Below are 20,868 nucleotides of genomic sequence, written 5' to 3'. Positions count from 1 at the left end.
TCGGTGAAATGGCTGGCGTTCCAGGCGCTTCCTTAGAAGGTCACCAGAGGAGGAGCAAGAAAGGACTCTGAGGACGGGAGAGAAGGCAGATTCGGCCTCCGGGCTCCACGTGAGGGGAGGGAGAGTCTGGGAGGTCTGGCGGGCAGCCCGCTTTCTGGGCGGACCCCCTCAGGGCGAGACCGTCTAGCTCGCGGCTTCAAGGTTCCTTCACGGTGGCCTTAGCTTTACCCCCCGGGCACTGGGTGCCCCGCTCCGTGCTGCTGCAGAGGCGGGGGAGCGCCCCAAGGCCCGAGGGAGACTCAGGGAGCACCGCGGACCGCCTCCGGGTTGGCGTGCCCCGCGGGCCCCAGGGTAGCACGCCCGCGGCTCCCCGCCCGCAGGCCTTTGTCTCTCTCGGGCTCCCGTCCGCCCGTCCGTCCCCCGCGTCCCCATTGGCCGCGGCCCCAGCCGGGGACGGGAGAGGAGGGAGCGAGTGGGCGGGGCCGCGTGGCGTCAGCGCAAGATGGCGGCCTCGGCGGCGCTGTTCCTGCGCTTGTGGAGCGAGCTGCGGCTCGGCGCGCGGGGGCTGTGCGCGAGGCTAGCGACGCCGCCCCCTCGGACCCCGGACCAGGTGAGCCGGACGGAGGTGGGCCCCGAGTCCGGGAGCCCTTTCCTGGAGTTCTGGGCGGACCGCCGCCGCACGGGGGTTCCGGGACGCAGCACCTCAGGGTGCTGAATGGAACGCCGCCCGCGTTTTGGGGAGTTGCCTGCCTCCCGGGGTGGGCAACGCTTGCGCCCCCGAGCTAGATGCTGTGGGCTCAAGTGCGTCCTCAGAACACCACCTCCTCTGGACCCCACGTGGGCGCCAGGGGAGGGGAGGTCACCTGTTCCCTGTTTCAGTGACCGCCCAGGTAATACTTGAGGGGGAGGAGCCCGGGATGCTGGGGTGCCACTGCGGCCTTGGGGGTATTTTCCCCGCGCTGGTGGTGATGTTTGCGCTTTTGATTCAACCTGCCTCTACACTGACAGAGATCCAGCCATTCTGACCTCCAGGCTGATCACTTCGTGCCCTTAAAACTCCGATGGCCCCTCTGCCCTCGCTTTCATCCCTTCCCTTCTGTACCCTACTGCTGTGAGCCCCGCGCATCCAAATGCCATACCTACCCGTCCTGTCCCTTTTTGTGCCCTCTGTTGCCTTGCTCCTGGAAGCCCACTGTCTTGCCAGACTCCCTGATCTCGTTTCCCTGCCCTACAGGATCCTGGACACCCGGCCTATCAACTCTTGAATCCCTGGGGCCTGGTCCGGGGCAGTCTAGTTTTTGACTATTCTAAGAGATCCAGTCTCCTGGTTGCGCCTCCAGAGACACCACACCCCGAGGCTGTGTGGTTGTCTGCTTCCTGGCTTCCGACCTTGATTCTTCTCCAACCAGGGTGCCCCAATCATCCTGACCTTTCTTCTCTTTCAGCTAACCTACCTCTTTCTCAATTGCAGGCCACAGAGATTGGGAGCCGCACGGGCACTAAGGCCCAGGCTCAGGGTCCACAGCAGCAGCGAGGCACAGAGGGTCCCAGCTACGCCAAAAAAGTCGCACTCTGGCTTGCTGGGCTGCTCGGGGCCGGTGGGACTGTGAGCGTCATCTATATCTTCGGTGAGGGGCATATGCCTGTTCCCTAATTTTGTTCCCTTGGCCCTCTTTTCTGTAGAACCTCTTTCCCCTGAGGGTTTCACCCACCTTCATCCCCTGGCTCCTCCCTGCATAAGGCAGCCAACTAGAACATCATCTACCTTGGAAATGGGAGAAGTGACCTTTCTTCTCCTTCTACCCACTCTGCTGAAGGTTCTAGTCTTAGTTCTGCACTAGGATATAGAGAGTCAGTTGGAAGAGGGAAAGATGAGAAGGAGAGGACTGGACCAGCCTCCTAAGCAACCTGTTCCTTTAGCACCCAAAACTCCAGCCCTCCCTCTAGTCCCTTCTTCCTTCAGAGACTTAGGAGGCCCTGTCCCAGTCCCTCTTCTCTCAGGAACCCAGAATCCTGACTACCAGCCCCCTTTCTCTCTTGATCTTAAGAGACCATGCCTCTTTCTTCTTTCCTCAGACCCAGGAGTCTAGGCCCCCTGCCCTCTTGTCCCTCAAGACCCCGGAGACTGAGCCCTAATTTCACTCATTCCTCCCTGTCTTCCTTGCAGGAAACAACTCTGTGGATGAAACTGGCGCCAAGGTGAGAGGGAGAGAGACCCAGAGGCTTTGCCAGGGGTCCCATCCTGTGTGTCCTCTCCCCTTTGGTCTGTTCGGGCTCATTTCTTGTCTAGGGGTGAGCCTCTCCCTCCCAGGGACCTTTGCCTACTCCCAAGGTCCCGGAGATTCCTTTTTTGGGTTTGATGGGGTTCTGCCCCTGCCATCCCAAATGCTACATTTTTGTCTCTACCTTCCAGATTCCCGATGAATTCGACAATGGTGAGTAAAAGCGCAGATTCTGAGGTCCCCTGAACCTTTCTACTCTGCCATTTATAGGGATGTTGCCCTTCCCATCTGGTGCCCTCCTGCTCCACCTCCTTCCATTGGGGGGTAGGGGAGTCAGCAGCTGGATGGCTTTGGGGGGAGGGGCATTACAAAGCCCCAGTCCTCTTGGCTGGCCCAGGAGCAGATGGTCAGGGACAGATGGGGGAGGGGAGTCCATGGTGGGAATGCTTGGGAAGAGGGGCCTGTCTGCCACCAAACACATGGCTTCCTGTGCCTTAGATCTGAGTGTCTGCACCCTTAATCCCCTCCTCTTTATGACAGCCTCTTGTTCCTCCCAGTCCCCCACCCCATCAGGCTCCTCATTTCCAAAACAATGTCTCTTTCCTCCCTCCCTCTTTTAGTTAACCAGCTTTTGGTGGAGAGTTTCTAACAAATTGGATAGTAGAGAGTAGTTGTCAGTTCTGTCACACTTGGCCCTTCCCCGGAGAAAAATAGAATTGGTAGGTCCAGAAAGCCACCTGTTTGTGCTGGGGAAGTTTGCAAACCCACATGTTAACACATTGATTATTTAAGCTGGGCAGGTGGGTAAGTATGAAGTTTTAAGTGGGTAGTCTTCCTGGATTAAACAGATTAGCGTACTGATTTAAATTGAGCAGGTGAACGTGCATTGTGTGTGTTTATTAACATAACTGGTTTCAGTATTTTTGGTTTTTTGTGTTTTTTTTAATGTTAGAGAGAGAGAGAGCGTGCACATGCGTGCGCACAAGCGGGGGAGGGGCAGAGAGAGTAGGGGGACAGAGGATCCGAAGCAGGCTCTGGGCTGACAACAATGAGCCTGATGCAGGGCTCGTACCCAGAATCCCTGAGATCATGACCTGTGCCGAAATTGGATGCTCAACTGACTAAGCCACCCAAGCACCCCGGTATTTTGGTTTTGAAAAGGCAGGTCCATAGATAGTGGTTTAATTAGAGTAAAAATGCTGTAATAAAGCAGGCAGTCATGTAAGTTCCCTGCTTTAAATCGGATTCAGTATATTCGTTTGAACCAGGGTTTCTCGGGGCACCTGGCTGGCTCAGTCAGAAGAGCATGCAGCTCTTGATCTCGGTGTCGTGAGTTCAAGCCCCGTGTTGGGTGCAGAGATTACTTAAATAAACAAAAGTTTGAAAAAGTAATAATAATAAAAAAAAAAACAGGATTTTTTTAATTGGTACTTTGGAGCAGGTAGTTCTTTGTTGTGGGGGAGTCCCCTGTGCATTGAAGGATGTTTAACATCATGCTGGGCCTCTGTCCACTGGATGTCAGTATGTTGACAAGCACATAGGTCTTCAGACATTGCCAGAGTTCCCTGGAAAGTGGCAGACGAGGTGGCTCCAAGTTGAAAACCATTACTTAATATGTACAGCTGTATGTATATACTAAGTGTAGTTTAGATAGGCTCAGCATACTCACTAAAAGCAGGCATACCTGGAAACCTAGTGGTTCAAAATGAGCTAAACACATGACGGCGTAACGTCAGCACAGTTGTATGTGGGTTTTTTTTTTTCCTAAAAGTAATTTTTTTTTTTAAGTTTATTTATTTTGAGAGAGAGAGAGAGTGAGCAGGGGAGGGACAGAGAGAGAGCAAGAGAGAATCCCAAGCACTATCGGCATGGTGCCCGATGGCAGGGCTCAGACTCATGAACCGTGAGATCGTGACCTGAGTTGAAACCAAGAGTTGGATGCTTTACAGACTGAGCCACCCAGGTGCCCCATTTGTGAGTTTTAAGCGGGCAGATGTATAAACATTCTGTTCTATATTTGGGGTGGTGTGTGGGGATAAGTATTCACGTTCAAACTGGGCAGGTGAATACATGTATTTGTTCCTGCCTGGCGGTCACGTCATTGCCTTCTACCTTCGGACTTAGAAATGAACTCATTCATACCAGGTGGGTATGTAGACCTGTTTGTGTCTGGTAGGGAAATAAAGCTCTGGTGTGTCCAGGAGGTTGAGCAGTGGCTCATCTTGGAATCCCTTTGTGCCCCGGTGTCCTCCTAGATCCAATTCTGATACAGCAGTTGCGCCGGACTTACAAATATTTCAAAGACTATAGACAGGTGAGCAGGAGTCCTGAGCCCGGTCCCCATCCCTCCGGCACCGGCTCCTGCCTCCTTGTCTGAGTGTTCCCATTCTGTCCTTCTTCCACAGATGATCATTGAGCCCACCAGTCCCTGTCTCCTCCCTGACCCTCTGAAGGAGCCATATTACCAGCCACCCTACACACTGGTCTTGGAGCTAACTGGCGTCCTCCTGCACCCTGAGTGGTCGGTGTGTCCCGGGGAAGGCAGCGGGCTGGGGACACTAGATAGACATGGGTGGCTGCATTGTGATGACGTGGTCAGGAGCAGAGACTCCGCAACCAGCTCCACTGTCACCAGGGAAGAAGGTGTCACTCTCATTGCCTCGCTTTTCTCAACTGCGAGACTCCCCACCCTGTAGGTTGTTGTAAGTGTGCCTCGGCACCCAGTGTGTGCTACGGAGGAGTCTGCTGTTACTCTGGGACCCAGACCTCGGTCACAGCCATGTACTCCTGAGCCCCCAAGAACTACAGAGATGGGGGAGAGCCCTCCAGTTCTGGGAATCCCCCCAGGCTGGGGGGAGCTTTATCCTGTTGGGGGCTTCTGGGTCTTGGGGTTTCACTGTCCTCACTGCTTTCACTGTCCTCACTGCCTCTCCAGCTGGCCACTGGCTGGAGGTTTAAGAAGCGTCCGGGCATCGAGACCTTATTCCAGCAGCTCGCCCCTTTGTATGAAATCGTCATCTTTACGTCAGAGACTGGCATGGTAAGGCCTCAGGACAGGGGAGGGATGGTCAGTGAGGTGGGAGATGGGGAGGGTCAGGGCTCAGCCTGACCTTGTTCTCCCTCCCATCCCACCCCTAGACTGCATTCCCACTCATCGACAGCGTGGACCCTCATGGCTTCATCTCCTACCGCCTGTTCCGGGATGCCACAAGATACATGGATGGGCACCATGTCAAGGTGCCATGTGGGGGCTGTGGGCAGTCTTCTGGGACTTGGTAGGGGGCTGGCACTTCCTGAGGGAGAGAGCTCTGACCCCAGCCTCAATCCTGCTTCTGCCCCAGGTCTGGTTCTGACAGGACTTCAGCCTTCCCCCAGCACAGGCTGGGCCTCGAGGCTCTTCTCCCTTCCCCCTGAATCTGGGAATGGGAGTGGGGGTAGATAGGACCTCTCCAAACAAGACGGTTGGGGGTAGTGCATGGATATAAGGTTTGGAAGCCGTCTCTTGTCTCTGCATTCAGAAGTGAGTGTTTTGGGGACTGTGTAATTGTAACCGTTATATGAGACTCAGCCTCGTTTGCATTTCCAGGACATTTCGTGTTTGAATCGGGACCCTGCCCGCGTAGTAGTCGTGGACTGCAAGAAGGAAGCCTTCCGCCTGCAGCCCTACAATGGCGTTGCTCTGCGGCCCTGGGATGGCAACTCTGATGACCGGGTCTTATTGGACCTGTCTGCCTTCCTCAAGAGTGAGGCTGACCCCTGACCTCCTGGCCTCTGACCCTGGAGCCCATGACTCTCAAGAGGACTGATAGATGCTTAATTCTGGCTTCTATTTATTTATTTTTCCATGTAAAATTGGATATATTTGAGGTGTGGAGGTTCACAAGCATCTTGCAGTCTTTAGAAGCTTCTGAGAAGGTTTAGAGGTGCTCTGGGGTATTTAGGGGATGTTCAAGGGAGCCCTTTTAGAGTGTTGAGAGATGTTCCAGGTAGCTCTGATCTTTATCCTTCCCTGCGGCCTTTCTGCCTGGCTGACCCCTGCCTTCTGTGCCCACAGCCATTGCACTGAACCGCGTAGAAGATGTCCGGACTGTGCTAGAGCATTACGCCCTGGAGGATGACCCACTGGAGGCTTTCAAACAGCGGCAGAGCCGGCTAGAGCAGGTGGGTGCTCAGATCTGCAGTTGCGGGTGGGGGAGGGGGGCATCACGTCAGTTCCCGAAGCTCCCAGGGAAGGAGCCGTGGAGCAGCCTGTCTCTGTCTGGCTGTAAGACCTTGAGTGTGGACCTTGTCTTCCACACAACCTGTCTGGGAGGGCTCTTGTCATGGGGGAGGGGCTGGTAGATTCCACAGCCTGCTTGAGAACAGGAGGCAGGAAACGCCAAGCGTGGTTCTGGGAGAAGGGTAGTTTGTGATAGCTTTGAGCAGATCTGAGGGCCCAGGTTTGGTGCGGACAGAGGGTTTGAGTCAAGCCTGGGGAGAGGGATCCCCGGACACTTCGCGGAAGGGATGGGGCAAGGCGTTCTGGTGGTCTTGATGTGATCCTGGTAGTTTGGAAGTGAGGCTAAGAATACGGATGGAGTTTGGGAAAGAGATTCTCAGGGGTCTAGATGGAAGTTGACCAGATTTCGGGTTGGGTGCCTGGGAGTAGGGCTGGAGCTCCTGAGTGTCCAAAGGACAAGGCCCTGGAGATTTAGGCCTGAGATCCTTCAGCATCCAGGCAGGGCTCATACAGCTGAGGGCTGGGCACTGGGGGCCTGGGGAGCAGGACGGTGCAGTCTGGTGAAGGGCCTAGGGTCTCGGCAGCATCCAGGTTAGGATAAATAGGATCTGGGATACGTTCGCAGGGTTCAAGGCAGGGGCTTCCTGGGACCTGGGGAAGGGGATCATGACAATCCCTGCGATTTGAGTCTGGGCTGGGTGTTCTAGGGGGTTGGGGAAGGGGTTTGGGCTGGGTAGAGATTTAAGGAAGGTGGCCTCTCGGCTGGCGGAGCCTGGGACAAGACTGCGGGCCCCAGGCTGACCTTGCTCTCTGTCCCTCACCCCAGGAGGAACAGCAGCGCCTGGCCGAGCTCTCCAAGTCCAGCAAGCAGAACCTTTTCTTTGGCTCTCTGACCAACCGCTTATGGCCTCGCTCCAAACAGCCCTGACTTCTGAGCCTCTGCAGACTCACTGCCTAGGTCCTGGGCCCTAGGCCCCAGTGCTCCCAGACCATGGCTCGGGCAGCCACATCCAATAAAGTCCATCCCAGATGCCACAGTCCTGTGTCCGGAGAGTCTTCAGATGGGGGCATCAGGGTGAGGTCCGGGACTCTTGGGTCATCGTCCCATGGGGGCTGATCGGCTGCAGAGCACGGAGTAGGTTCTCTGGTGGATCAGGACTGGTTTTGAATCCTGGCCTGGGAATCTGAAAACTTGGGTCCCTCTGGCCATGTCTTCCCATGTGCTGTGTGACCCACAAAAAGAGCATCTGCCTCTTTGACCTCAGATTCCTCATCTGTGAAAAAGGGAAGAGAGGGCGGCACTGGGGCTTTTAGAGACAGGTCGATGCCAGGCTGCTGTGTGTATGTGCCGAGTGTGGGCTCAGTGGGGCTCTGGGAGCCCGGAGACCCTCCTGTCTCAGGAGGGCAGCTGCTGTTCCCTCTGCCAGCTGTGGCCCTCGGGGAAGGTGGGCCTGGAGTTGCTTGAACTGCTTTCTCAATTGAAGGCAGAAGTTGGGTGCCTGGGTGGTTCAGTCAGTTAAGGATCTGACTCTTGTCATGACGTCAGCTCAAGTCATGATCTTAGGGTGATGAGATCAAGCCCTATGTCGGGTTCTGCCAGGGCATGAAACCTGCTTAAGATTCTCTCCCTCTGCCTCTCTTCTGCTCGCACACTTGCACTCTCTCTCCAAAAAAAAAAAAAAAAAAAAAAAAGAGCCAGAAATTGGGATTTTTTTTTTTTTTTAATGTTTGTTTGAGAGAGCGAGCACAGTGTGAGCGCACACGAGCAGGGGAGGGGTAGAGAGAGAGGGGGAGAGAGAGAAGCCCAAGCAGGCTCCCACACTGTCTGTGTGGAGCCCCACATGGGGCTCAAACTCATGAACCGTGAGATCATGACCTGAGCCGAAATCAGGAGTCCAATGCTTAACGGACTGAACCACCCAGGCGCCCCCAAATCTCCCAGTTCTTAAATGTGGGCCCCTAACTAGGATAGGCAGACTATGTAGTGCTTCTCTGCAGTGGGGCTTTCTGTGATGTTTATTCCGTGTTCCGGATCTGCACTGGCCAGCACAGCAGCCAGTGGCCATATGGAGCTATGGATTCCCTGAATTGTGATGACAGTAACTGAGGAATGGAGTTTCTCCTTGTTTCATTTTAATTTTAATTCAAGCAGCCACATGTGGCTCCTGGCTCCTGCAGCGGACAGTGCAGTTGTGTATCATTCCACAGTGTAAGTCCCAGACTGTCCCAAGTTCACATCCCAGCTTTTACCACTTCCTGCCTTGTGTGGTCTCAGGCAAGTTACTTCGCCTCGCATGCCTCCGTTTCTCCATCTGTAGAGATAACGGTACCTACCTCGTTGTCGGCTGGGCTTGAGGGCTGAGCGAGACGCTCCCTGGAGGCGCTCAGATGGTAGCTGTGTCCCTTGGGCAGGGCATCTTTGTGCCTCCACTTTCTCGTCTCTCGGATGGGGGTGATGGTAGGAGCTGTCTTAGAGCAGTTGTGAGGCGTAAACAGGACAGGCCGTGCTCAGGCTGCATCTATATTCCTGTGGTGCTTCTTACCAGGTGCCCATACTGACTCTTCACAGATGAGAGTATCCTGGGCCGATTTGATGGCGCCCAGCCCCGGCTGTCCCAGCCTTTCCTCCAGCCGGCATTTAGTGCTAGTACCGGTTCAATATTTTCAAAAGACGTCTGCTGGTGTTACAGTAATTAAAATGTAACTGTGTGGGCCAGATTGAACCCCTGAACTATAGGTTTTTTTAAGGGCTCACAGATGTCTACGAAGAAGTATTAAAATTTGCATGACCCCCCCAGCCCCAAGGTGTAGGATCTGTAACCCCAGCAAAGTCTCAGGGGTCTTGGTTTACTCATTCATAGGAGGTTAATAGTAGTACTTCCCTCATTCATTCACTTACTCAGCAAGTGTTTCCTAAGTGCTGACTGCCCAGCCTTGTTCTAGACACTAGGGTGCATCAGTGAGCAAATTAGACCTAGAGCTCTCATGTTCTCACAGACATGTTCTTATGGAGGAGATAATGGTCAGATATTTCTCAATAAATGCATAAAGAAAAATAAGGGGAGTGGGTATGCTAAGGAGATAAAGCGGTTGGGAGACTTGAGGTGCTGTTTTATTTTTATTTTTTTTAATGTTTATCTGTTTTTGAGAGAGCGTGTGCGAGTGCATGAGCAGAGGAGAGAGAGAATCCCAAGCAGGCTCCACACTGTCAGCGCAGAGCCCAGGGTGGCGCTCAAACCCACAAACCGTGAGATCATGACCTGAGCCAAAGTCAGATGCTTAACCGACTGAACCACCCAGGCGCCTCTATTTTTGTTTTTTAATGTTTATTTTTGAGAGAATGAGCACAAATGGGGGAGGGGCAGAGAGAGAGAGAGAGAGAGAGACAGAATCCAAAGCGTGCTCAAGGCTCCAAGCTGTCAGCGCAGAGTCTGATGCAGGGCTCGAACTTATGAACTGTGAGATCATGACCTGAGCTGAAGTTGGGTACTTAACCAATCGAGCGACCCAGGCGCCCCTGAGGTGCTGTTTTGGATTGAATAGAACAGTCAAGGAAGGCCTCCTGGGAAAGTATATTTGACAGACCATAATGAAATGAGAAAAGCCATGGGGATATCTGGGTGTGTCAGGTGCAGTCACCTCAGGACCTTTGCACTTGCTGTATCCTCTGCCAGGAATATTTCCCCAGGATCCTTATTACTTCCCTCTCTTCCCCCCACTTATCCCCCCCCCCACCTTATGTCTTTGCTTGGATGTCACCTCAGCATGACCTGTGGGCCCTAAAGTTGGCAAATAAGGAAAAGTTCTGAATAGCCAAAGAGACTCATGGAAATCTCTTAAAGTATACTTTACACACAGACATGACAGAATTCACCTGAAACACTATCCTGTCTGGCACAAGCCTTCAATAAAGTCTGGTTATTTTTATGATCTTCAAAATGAGATATCTCAGACCTGGAATCTGTTATCTTCCCAAGTTATTATCCAGGATAGGAATCTGCCTTCTCCCACAGCAGTTTTTAAGGACTGTCCAAATTCCATTTGAATGTCTCCTGTGATGGGAAGCTCACTCCTCCACCTGCCCCAGTAAAGGGTCTAATTTGCCTCCTGGTAATCAGTCCATGAGGTCTGGCTCTGTGTTTAGGGCTACAGAGCCAGTCTGAGTAGGGGGAGGGTATGTGGAAGGAGGGCCTCACGTGTCAACCTTAGAGTCTCTGTATTTTGAAGGCACAGGAGAGCCATGCAAGAGCCTGCAGGAGAGGGACACGGGTCAGATTTGTGCTTAGGCCCCCTGAGCCAGAGTGGTCACAGCTGGGAGAGAGTAATCAGGGGGCTCTGGGGCTCAGAGGAGGTGCCTGGCCACCTTGGTGGATGTGAGGGAAGGCCTGCAGGAGGGGAAATCTGGTGAGGACAATGAAATAGAGGAGGGAGTGGAAGAGACACAACTAGAGGGAAGACCTGTACAAAGGAATCTGGGTAGTGTGCACAGTGACCACGGCTCCCCTTGCTCACAATCCTTCCAAGACCCCAGGCCTCAGGAAAAAAAAAAAAAAAAATTTTTTTTTTTTAATTTTTTAAATGTTTTTATTTATTTTTGAGGCAGAGAGAGACAGAGCATGAGCAGGGGAGGGGCAGAAAGAGAGGGAGACACAGAATCTGAAGAAGGTTCCAGGCTCTGAGCTGACAGCACAAAGCCCGATGTGGGGCTTGAACTCACAAACTGCGAGATCATGACCTGAGCTGAAGTCGGAGGCTTAACCGACTGAGCCACCCAGGCGCCCCAAGATTTTATTTTTAATCTCTATCTCCACCCAACGTGGGGCTCGAGCTCACCACCCTGAGCTCAGGAGCCAATCGCTCCACCGACTGAGCCAGCCAGGCGCCCCTAAGAGCAAACTACTTCGTCGAACTCTCCTTCATTGAAAATTGCTGCGCGCGGGGCGCCTGGGTGGCTCGGTCGGTTAAGCGTCTGACTTCGGCTCAGGTCATGATCTCACGGTCCGTGAGTTCGAGCCCAGCGTCGGGCTCTGTGCTGACAGCTCAGAGCCTGGAGCCTGTTTCCCATTCTGTGTCTCCCTCTCTCTCTGCTCTTCCCCTGTCTCTCTCTCTCTCTCAAAAATAAATAAACGTTAAAAAAATTAAAAAAAAAAAAAATCGCTGCGCGCTTGTGTGTGCCCGGTTCTGCTGGACTATGCTTTGTTGATCATTCTGTCTTCTCCAAAAGAAAAATTTGTAAATGGAACCTGTATCCCCCCCCCATAATTATTAGCCTCCAACTATTAAAACGTGTTATTTGCGGGGAGTTCACGTCATCTAAGCGCTTCACTCGGCACCTGGCACAGAACGATTACAGCCAGAGAAGCCGGAGCATCTGCTCCTAACTGGGCTTCCCTTGCGGTGGTCCGGGAATACTAAGGGGCTTCTGGAGGGCCCGGGGTGCCCCCTCCCCCCCCCCCCCCCACTGTGAGGGAGCGGGCCCCTGATTTGTGAAGACGGAATTTCCTGCCCATTTGCTCCTCACACCTTCCGGAGGCCAAACGGGCGGCCCAGCTGCGGCCCAAAGGGGGAGGGGCGCGGCCGTCCGGCAGATGGCGGCATTTACATACAGCTGGAGCCCCCTCTCAGGCGGGGGCTCCTCACGCCGGCGTCTGGTGCATCCGCGAAGCGGGGGTTGGAAGGGTGGCTTTGTCTTCGGGAGGGGAGCACACACCGCGCGTGTACACGCACATGGGGGTCCACAAAGAACCCTGGATCTTCGTCGCGTCCACGCAGGGCTACAGCCACGGACTTCCCACACCTAACCTCTTTCACACAGGGACGCTCGGTTATTCACAGCTTATGCAGACCCTCCCCCCCACGCAGCCACCCAGAGGTGCCTGCACAGACCAGAGATTTGAAGGTTCACATGGCTACACACAGTGTTCAGGATCTCACATTTACGCAATGATACGCACATCCACAACAGCCGGTCTCAAGAAGTCACACAGTCAGGAAATCAGGTACACCCCTGTTTTCCCACGCTGGTGCACACGCGTACACACACACACACACACACCACAGAATCTTAGAATTACAACCTCACAACCTGTCTTCACCAAATGCAATTTTAGGCACACAGTCACGTGCAGCCTCCACCCGGTAACTCTTGATCACACCACACACGCACAGAATTTAAAATCATACATAACTTTACACACTGGCTGCACCTAACCCCACCTCATCTTCAGCCACACACAAAGTCGTGCCCACAACCACACACAAGATCACACGCTCACTACATTGCTTCTGCCCATATTACAATCTCACGGTTGCTCCAGCAAGCTCCCCTTCCCCTGCGATCTCCTCCCCTAGGGTCTCCTGGAGCCGGGCTGCTGCCTGAAGGGGCGGAGCCGTCCCCTCAGATATAAGGCTCGGGAGCCAGCAGCTGCGGCTCCCGGCACCCCCGAAAGGCCATGGTCAGCCCGCAGATGGCCCAGCTCCTGTCCCGGACGGTGATCCTGGCGCTTCTTTTCCTTCCCCAGGTCAGAGCAGGAATAGAAAGGGGTGGGATGGGAAGGGGTGGGACGCAGGAGTCGTGCGGCGGAGGCGCGGGACAGACGGGAGCCTGGGCCCCCACGCCCCCTCACCTGGTACTCCTTTCCGGCCCCAGGCAGGGCCGGCAGGCGTCTTCGAGCTGCAGATCCACTCTTTTGGGCCGGGACCAGGCCCGGGGGCCCCGCGGTCCCCTTGCAGCGCCCAGGGCCCGTGCCGCCTCTTCTTTAGGGTCTGCCTGAAGCCAGGGGTCTCCGAAGAGGCCGGCGAATCTCCGTGTGCCCTAGGCGCGGCGCTGAGTGCGCGCGGACCGGTCTATACCCAGCAGCCTGGAGCGCCCGCGCCTGACCTGCCGCTGCCCGACGGCTTCATGCGCGTGCCCTTCCGGGAAGCCTGGCCGGTGAGAACCCGCCCCAGCGCCCCCCCCCCCTCGCCCCCGTGCTTGGAGGCCTTACCCAAACCTCTATGGCCTTCTGCCCGCCAACTCCCAAGACCCCAACCTTGCCACCTAGGGACCCCAGATTTCCAGACCAGTAACTATCATCTGGAATCCCACATTCTTAGACCCGTAAATCCTACTCACAAGGTACCGGAAACTTCTGACTCCAACTTCCCCTATGGAGATCCCAAATGTTCTGACCCCCGCCCTGCATGCTTGAGACCCCAAATTCCCAGAACGCCAAACTTACCTCTGTAAATCTTCAACTCACAGAATACTACCTCTCTTCCTTGGGGATCCCTAAACACTTGACTCCTTACCTTTATCTCCAAATCTCCCTGCACTTGGGACCTTCCCATACCCTGTCTTTGGGACTCCAATCTCCTCTCACTTTATCCCTTCTCAGATATTCCGGTTGGGGCCCATATGCATGAATTTTACCTTCAAAATCCTATCTCCCATCCCACAGCCCCAAAAGTGGAGAGGTGAACAGACCTGTGTATGAATTCTAGACCCCTTGGCCTTTTGGGCAAGGTGACTTTCCCTTTTCCAGCCTCAGTTTCCTCATCTATAAAATGGGATCATCATGATACCTCACAGGGGTCCCTTTTGAGGGATTCAACCAGGTATCTCCAGTATAGTTTTCATCTGCAGCAAGTGCTCAATAAAGGAAGCCCAAACTGTCATTCCTTCCCTGGGCCAGTCCCTCTCAGAACTGTCCCTTGTCTGCTTGGTCCCTGGAATGACCATCACCCCTAAAATCTGGCCTTCATCAAGTACCCCCCCCACCCTGACCACTGTCTTCCATCCTTTCCTCCTTCCTCCACCCAACCAGGGCACCTTCTCTCTCATCATCGAAACCTGGAGAGAAGAGTTAGAACAGATTGGCGGTGAGTGTCTTTAGTCATCAGACTGAAGTGTAGAGTGTGGGGGCTCCAGGGAATCGGGCCCGATGTAAGTTCCAAGATAGTGACATGGGGCTATCTGTAGAGTGGAGCGTTCACGGGATCGCTGGACCCAGGAGGTCCCCACAGCTCCCAGAGTGTGGTGCTGGGTGTTAGTAGCCCCGGGGCTCGTGGCATGTCAGTGTAGAAATGTCCTGGTTCTGGATGTAGGAGTCTCTGGCCGGATCCCAGGTGAAGTATGCCAGAGGGAAGCTCTCGTACTATCTTAGAATCGAAGCCACCAGAGCAGGATATAGCATCTCACAGTTCTGCTCTATCGCCATCTGAATATGATAACCCCGGGGTTCAATATGGGTTACTTCCTGTTCTCCATTCAGAGTTCTGTCATGGTGTCCCTATAGAGGTCCCCGGAGCCCTAATGGGATGTCACAGTTTCACCAGAGAGAATATTGAGCAAAGGTTTCAGGGAGGGATATGGTATTTTATCCTTAATTTGAGGGGGATTTGGGTACCATGTAAGGCCCACAGTGGGGGTGTGCTGTCACCGTGTAGATATAGAAAGCTGTGGCACAATGTTGGGGAGGGGGTGACAGTTTTGCTGGGGAGAAAATGCCACTGTCTCGGTATCCCAAGGCTTCAGGCAACGAGGGTCATTTATGGTCTAGTAATTGGGATCTCTGTCACCATTTTGCTCTAGGAAGATCCTGAGACACAATTTGGGGGTGTTACGACTTCAAAAGACCTGCCATTGCCCCTTGGTCATATAGAGACAGCAGATGTCACAGGGTGTTAAGAGGTCTCATTACTGCCTTAATATACACAGATTCTGGTGCAAAATATAGGGTTATTTCGGCTTCTGTGGGAGAACTGTTCTCATCATGATGGTCATAGGGTACTAACGGGATCGCGACATCAAAGGTCCCAGGGTACATTATAGGAGTTTACAGCCTTGCTAAGGGTTGAACCGCCATTCTCAGGGATCTCAAAGCGGTGTTTGGGCCTCGCTAAGAGGGGCAGGGAGAATACAAGCCGGGAGAGTGCAAGCTCCATCTGTATTGCGAGACTGAGTCAGGTCGGCTCCGGCCCGGCCCCCCACCCCAGCGCGGCTCCCTTCTCCCCGCAGGACCCGCCTGGAGCCTTCTGGCGCGCGTGGCCGGCCGGCGCCGCCTAGCGGCCGGGGGCCCGTGGGCGCGGGATGTGCAGCGCGCAGGCGCCTGGGAACTACGTTTCTCCTACCGCGCGCGCTGCGAGCCGCCCGCCGTCGGGGCCGCATGCGCGCGCCTCTGCCGCTCGCGCAGCGCCCCCTCGCGGTGCGGCCCAGAATTGCGCCCCTGCGCGCCGGTCGAGGACGAGTGCGAGGCAGCGCGTGAGTCCTGCGTTCCACCCCTGCCCTTCCCTAGCTGCACTCGCGGCCCCCAGGCCCCTTGCACAACCTCGTTACCGTCTTCAGGGAACTGGGGACCCAAGAGCTCAGCCCGGGGACCGCAGACATCCCTCTCCAGGAAACTAGGGAATGCTGCTCACCGCTGGCCAAGTACCCCACGCCCCGCTCCAGCCCCACTCGCTGTTCAGCCCCCTCCCCACGATCCAGCTACCACCTTCGGGGAAACTGAGGACCCTAGACTTCTCTCTAGCCCTGCCTGGGCACTCCACCCGCTTCTCTCTTCCTAACACTTTTGTCTTCCCTAATAGGAACCCACACCCATTTCCCATGCCGGTACCCACGCCCGGTTCCACCTCTAACCCATGCCACACCCCTTTCCGGATGCTAGGACCCTCTAAACTCTTCTAACGCTTGGGGCCCTTCTTACCCCCCACCCAGGAGCTTTGGAAACTCCTCGCAGTTTCCCACAACCCCCTCATTAAAGGATTCTTTATCCTCTCCTTGCAATTGCGGGCCAGATACCATTGCTTTCTAAAGCTTGGATCCCTGACTTCCATTATGGGTACCCTCAGACCCCCTCCCCAAACGTCTGAGCCCCACGGAAGCCCGTAGGACTCCCAGGCTTATCCAGATTCTCCCGGACCTGCCCAAATTCAAGACCTTCCCAATTCCCCCTGAAAGGCCAGGGGCCCTTCCCCAAGCCCCAAGCTCCTTCTCTCACTCTCCTCTCTCCAAGCTCAGACCCTGGAGCCCCCACTCCATTCTCCTTCTGAGAACACAGACTCTGGAGCTCGGTGACCTGGGTTCACATCCTCTGTCTGCTACTTCCTGTCTTCCTTTCTGGGCCTCAGTTTCCCTGTTTGGAAACTGAGGGGGAAGTTACAATACCATATAGCCCAGAGGGTTGTCTGTCACAAGGATGAAACAAGGTGGTGCACACAGAGCGCCCAGACACTTGTCCGATTCCTATCCTCCTGACCCTGCTCTCATCAATGTTACTCTTCCCTCTGCCTCTTCTTCCCCCGTAGCGGCATGTCGGGCCGGCTGCAGTCCAGACCACGGCTTCTGTGAGCAGCCCAATGAATGTCGATGCCTGGAGGGCTGGACTGGGCCCCTCTGCACCATCCCCGTCTCCAGCAGCTGCCTCACTCCCAGGGGCCCATCCTCTGCTGCCACTGGATGCCTTGTACCCAGGCCTGGGCCCTGTGATGGGAACCCATGTGCCAACGGGGGCAGCTGCAGTGTCAGTATCACCCCCTCCTACGTCATCCTGATCCGTACTTTACCCCCATCTGGGGCTGTTTGAGATCACACCCCGGGAAGGGCTGGGGGTAGCTGTCAGGGGAGGGCTTCCTGGGGCTGTCCAACCTGCATGTGGGGCCACGAGGTGGAATTAGGTGATGGGAATAGGATTGGGAAGAACAGGCCCAGTGGGTGGCACCTAAAGGTGCGGGCACGTGGATGATGAGTCCTATGGGACTACCAACTTCCCCCCCCCCCCCCCCAGAATAGAGAACAACCTGAGGGCTCAAAGTGGGCAGCACTGGGGCCAGGTGAGTTGGGAATTTAGGATGAGGAGCATTAGAGAAGGCTTCCTAGAGATGGGCCCAGGGCTGGGGGCTTCTGAAGTCCAATTTGGCTGAGGGGCAGTGGAGTGGGTAGACCAGCTGAGTGGCCTGGGGAAAGCAAACATGTGGCAGTGGGCATGAAGCTGGGGTGTACTGGGATAAAGTGGAGCCCAGCGTGGGCCACCTGAACAGTGCCACCAAAGGACTGTGAGAACAGTCAGGGTTCAAGGTAGGGGGAGGGCCTGAGAAGGGGAGATCAGAGAAGGCTTCATGGGGGAGGTGGTCTTAGGGCTAGGACCTGGAAGTAGGATTTGGCTCTGCGGACAAAATCGGGAGGGCAGACCAGGCTGGCAGCATTTGTAGGTGAAGGTGTAGAAGTGGGAATGGGGGCTCTCCGGGCCTCCAGAGCCTCCCCTCTGTGGGCTTGGATGGGCGGATCCAGAAACATGGAGTGCAGCGAGGGATTGTTTCATGGGGGACTTCCCAGGTGAGGCAGGACGGGACAGTGAGCAGCCCCCCATGTTCGAGGGAGGAGGGGGATGGGGTTTTGCTCCCAGGAGACCCCGTTCTGAAGCCCTCTTGCTGCTACCCAGGAGACATCAGGATCCTTCGAATGCGCCTGTCCCCGCGGGTTCTACGGATTGCGGTGTGAGGTGAGCGGGGTGACGTGTGCGGATGGACCTTGCTTCAATGGTGGCTTGTGTGTGGGAGGCGCAGACCCTGACTCTGCCTACGTCTGCCACTGTCCACCCGGTTTCCAAGGCTCCAACTGTGAGAAGAGAGTGGACCGGTGCAGCCTGAAACCGTGCCGGAACGGTGAGGTGGGAGGACAGATGGTGAGGGATGGTGTGGGGGGGGGATATGGGGGGGGGGTCCCCTGCATGGTCAGTGGGCAAAAGCAGGGCTTGGCTCAGACAGTCCTGGGTGGGAATCCTAGCTGTGCTCTCTCTAGCCTGTGGCCTGTGGAAGTGACCCTCCCCCTCTGCCCAGCCTGTTTGTTCTGTAAAATGCACAAGGTGGTATTCCTGTCTCAAAGATATTGGAGTAGGGGGCACCTGGCTGGCTCAGTCGGTGGAGCATGTAACTTTCGATCTCGGGGTTGTAAGTTCAAGCCCCATTTTGGGTGTAGAGATTACTTTAAAAAAAAAATGAGTATCTACAGTCTTCCAGGTCCTGTTCTAGACACTAGGGAAACAGCAGGGAATGAGATAGACAAAAATCCCTACCCTCATAGAGCTGATAAACTAAATAAATAATTATATGGGACGTTAGATGGTGATAAAAACTAAGAAGAAAAATAAAGTCAGAGGCAGGTGTGTATGAGCTGGAAGGTTGACACTTGAGCCAAAGCGGTTAGGGAAAAGCTTGCTGAAGGTAGTGAAGGAGGGAGCCATGCGGGGATCTGGGGGAAGAGTATGTTCCAGGTAGAGGGAACAGCAAGTGCAGAGGCCCTGAGGTCGGAACGTACCTGGCTGGTTAAGGGTCCCAGGGAAGCTGGTGCAGAAGGAGCAGGGAGAGTGGTGAGAGATGAGGTCAGGGAGGTGACAGACCCGGTGGGACTTCATGGGCTATGATGAGGATTTTTGGTTTTCCCCGAGGGAGATGGAGCGACAGGAGTCTTCTGAGCAGTGGAGAGACCTGATCTGATATAGGTGTCAGAAGATCATGAGTGTAAAAACTCTCCAAAACCCTGGGTGTTCACTCTGGGCTGAGAGATACTAGGGTCGTGGCAGTGACCAGAACAGCTCTGGGCCCCGCCCTCATGGGGGTACCAGTCCAGTGGGGGAGGGCACACTTGTCCTCGGAGCCCAGAGTTGTCCGGGTTGTGATGGGGGAGCGCAGGGCTGGGATGGAGTCAGGGAAGGATTCCTGGAGGAGACAGCAGAGACCTGAAGGGTGAGCTCAGGAAGAGAAGAGGTGAAAAGAATGGGAGGAAAGGAGGAAGTGAAAAGGGAAGGGGCATCCCAGGCAGAAGGCACCGGCAAAGGCCAGCTGGCTAAAACATGTTCTGCAACTGCCATTTGAGTATTGTTGAAGCCGAGAGAAAGATACAGGGACACAGGGCGCCGAAGAGGTGAGGCCGACTTAATCCAAGACTTCACCGGGAGAAAAGCGGGCTTGCTTTCCCAGAGGCTGGCCCTAGAGTTAGATGGAGGGAGTGGGGACCCAGAGGAAAGGGCGGGCAGGGGTTACAGAGCGGAGGAGCAGACGCCCGCCGAGGAAGTGCCGTCCGGGCCTTGCTGCTGACGCCCCTTCCCCACAGGCGGGCTCTGCCTGGACCTGGGCCACGCCCTGCGCTGCCGCTGCCGCGCCGGCTTCGCGGGGCCGCGCTGCGAGCACGACCTGGACGACTGCACCGGCCGCGCCTGCGCCAACGGCGGCACGTGCCTGGAGGGTGGTGGCGCGCGACGCTGCTCCTGCGCCCTGGGCTTCGGCGGCCGTGACTGCCGCGAGCGCGCCGACCCGTGTGCCGCGCGCCCCTGCGCCCACGGCGGCCGCTGCTACGCCCACTTCTCCGGCCTCGTCTGCGCCTGCGCGCCCGGCTACATGGGCGCGCGCTGCGAGTTTCCGGTTCACCCCGTCGGCGTGGACGACGGCACAGGCGCGTTACCCGCGGCCCTACCAGGCCTGAGGCAGGGGGATCCCCAGCGCTTCCTTTTGCCCCCGGCTTTGGGACTGCTGGTGGCCGCGGGCTTGGCCGGCACTGCGCTCTTGCTGGTGCACGTGCGACGCCGTGGTCCTGTCCGGGATACTGGGTCTCGCTTGCTGGCGGGGACCCCGGAGCCGTCGGTGCATGCGCTACCAGACGCACTCAACAACCGGAGAACGCAGGAGGGTTCCGAGGATGGCCCGAGGTGAGGGACCGCAGACGTTCGCCTTGTCTCTCCTGGCTGCTTACCTCAGCCTCCATAGTGCAATTGGCTTGCTTCCTCGATACACCTTCTTGATTGGTTCCTTCCCCTTATCTGCCCGAGGCCTCTTTGATTGGGAGGTTCCTTAGCCCCCTTAGTTGGCCTTGGGTTCTCTCCATGGTGGGTGGGGGAAACAAGAACTGAGAATTTGAAGGGTCGAGATCTTATTCTTTTCCTCCCGCAGCCAGCCCGCGGACTGGAGTCACCCCGAAGATGGAGACTCTCGTGCGATTTACGTCATATCTGCGCCTTCCATCTATGCCCGGGAGGTAGCTACCCACCTCTACCCGCTCCGCGCACTTTGGGCACGCTGGGCGGAGGCAGCCCCTGCATTTCCCGTAGCCCTCCTTTACCCTATCTGTAAGCTGAGGAGGGTAGAGTCTCTGGAAGGTCCTTAAGCCACCCCTCAGTTATGGCTTAAATTAATTCTAGTTTGCAGCCCTTTTGCTGTCGTTTGGAGCTATTTGCCATCTTCTCTTTGGCAGACCTGTGGCCTTCGTGAGGTCACAGTGGGAGCCTCAGCCAGAGCTTCACTGTTTTCCCCTCCCTGGGGAGAGGGAGAGGAGGCAGAGGGGCAGCCCTTTCTAATGCCACCTACTCATTTCATTTCTAGGCCTGACCTGCCCCTTGTCCATCAGCGCCTGGAGACAGGACCCGGATATTTTTGTATTTACTTGGTGGTGCCCAA

The 20,868-nt window shown here is 55.6% G+C and overlaps 2 protein-coding genes across 2 annotated transcripts; both read left to right on the top strand.

Annotated features, from left to right (window-relative positions):
* Window positions 1–490: 490 nt before the first annotated feature.
* On the top strand, window positions 491–7,478 carry TIMM50 (translocase of inner mitochondrial membrane 50). Its single transcript, XM_047078059.1, has 11 exons — window positions 491–610; window positions 1,472–1,628; window positions 2,168–2,199; window positions 2,414–2,435; window positions 4,478–4,536; window positions 4,628–4,747; window positions 5,158–5,262; window positions 5,361–5,459; window positions 5,809–5,965; window positions 6,277–6,383; window positions 7,268–7,478. The coding sequence occupies exons 1-11, from the start codon at window positions 503–505 to the stop codon at window positions 7,367–7,369; spliced, it is 1,068 nt and encodes a 355-aa protein (XP_046934015.1). The 5' UTR covers window positions 491–502; the 3' UTR covers window positions 7,370–7,478.
* Window positions 7,479–12,893: 5,415 nt separating this feature from the next.
* On the top strand, window positions 12,894–20,549 carry DLL3 (delta like canonical Notch ligand 3). Its single transcript, XM_047079109.1, is given in 9 exon segments — window positions 12,894–12,962; window positions 13,091–13,372; window positions 14,247–14,301; window positions 15,440–15,682; window positions 16,729–16,943; window positions 17,862–18,084; window positions 19,532–20,123; window positions 20,365–20,470; window positions 20,472–20,549. Coding segments are annotated over 9 exon segments (1,863 nt in total).
* The last annotated feature ends 319 nt before the right edge of the window (window positions 20,550–20,868 follow it).

Source organism: Lynx rufus, unplaced genomic scaffold, assembly GCF_022079265.1.
Source record: "Lynx rufus isolate CCGP_SWC_20201006 ecotype Redwood Valley unplaced genomic scaffold, mLynRuf1.p SCAF_16, whole genome shotgun sequence".
Lineage (NCBI taxonomy): Eukaryota > Metazoa > Chordata > Mammalia > Carnivora > Felidae > Lynx > Lynx rufus.
Note: the sequence above shows the minus strand (reverse complement) of the source record. Positions and strands in the feature narration are given on the sequence as shown.

Excerpts from the sequence above, each read along its gene's own strand:
- TIMM50 (XM_047078059.1), top strand. The coding sequence starts at position 503 with ATGGCGGCCTCGGCGGCGCTGTTCCTGCGCTTGTGGAGCGAGCTGCGG. Across the intron at positions 611-1,471 it reads CCCCTCGGACCCCGGACCAG|GCCACAGAGATTGGGAGCCG; the intron begins GTGAGCCGGACG and ends TCTCAATTGCAG. Across the intron at positions 5,460-5,808 it reads TGGATGGGCACCATGTCAAG|GACATTTCGTGTTTGAATCG; the intron begins GTGCCATGTGGG and ends TTGCATTTCCAG.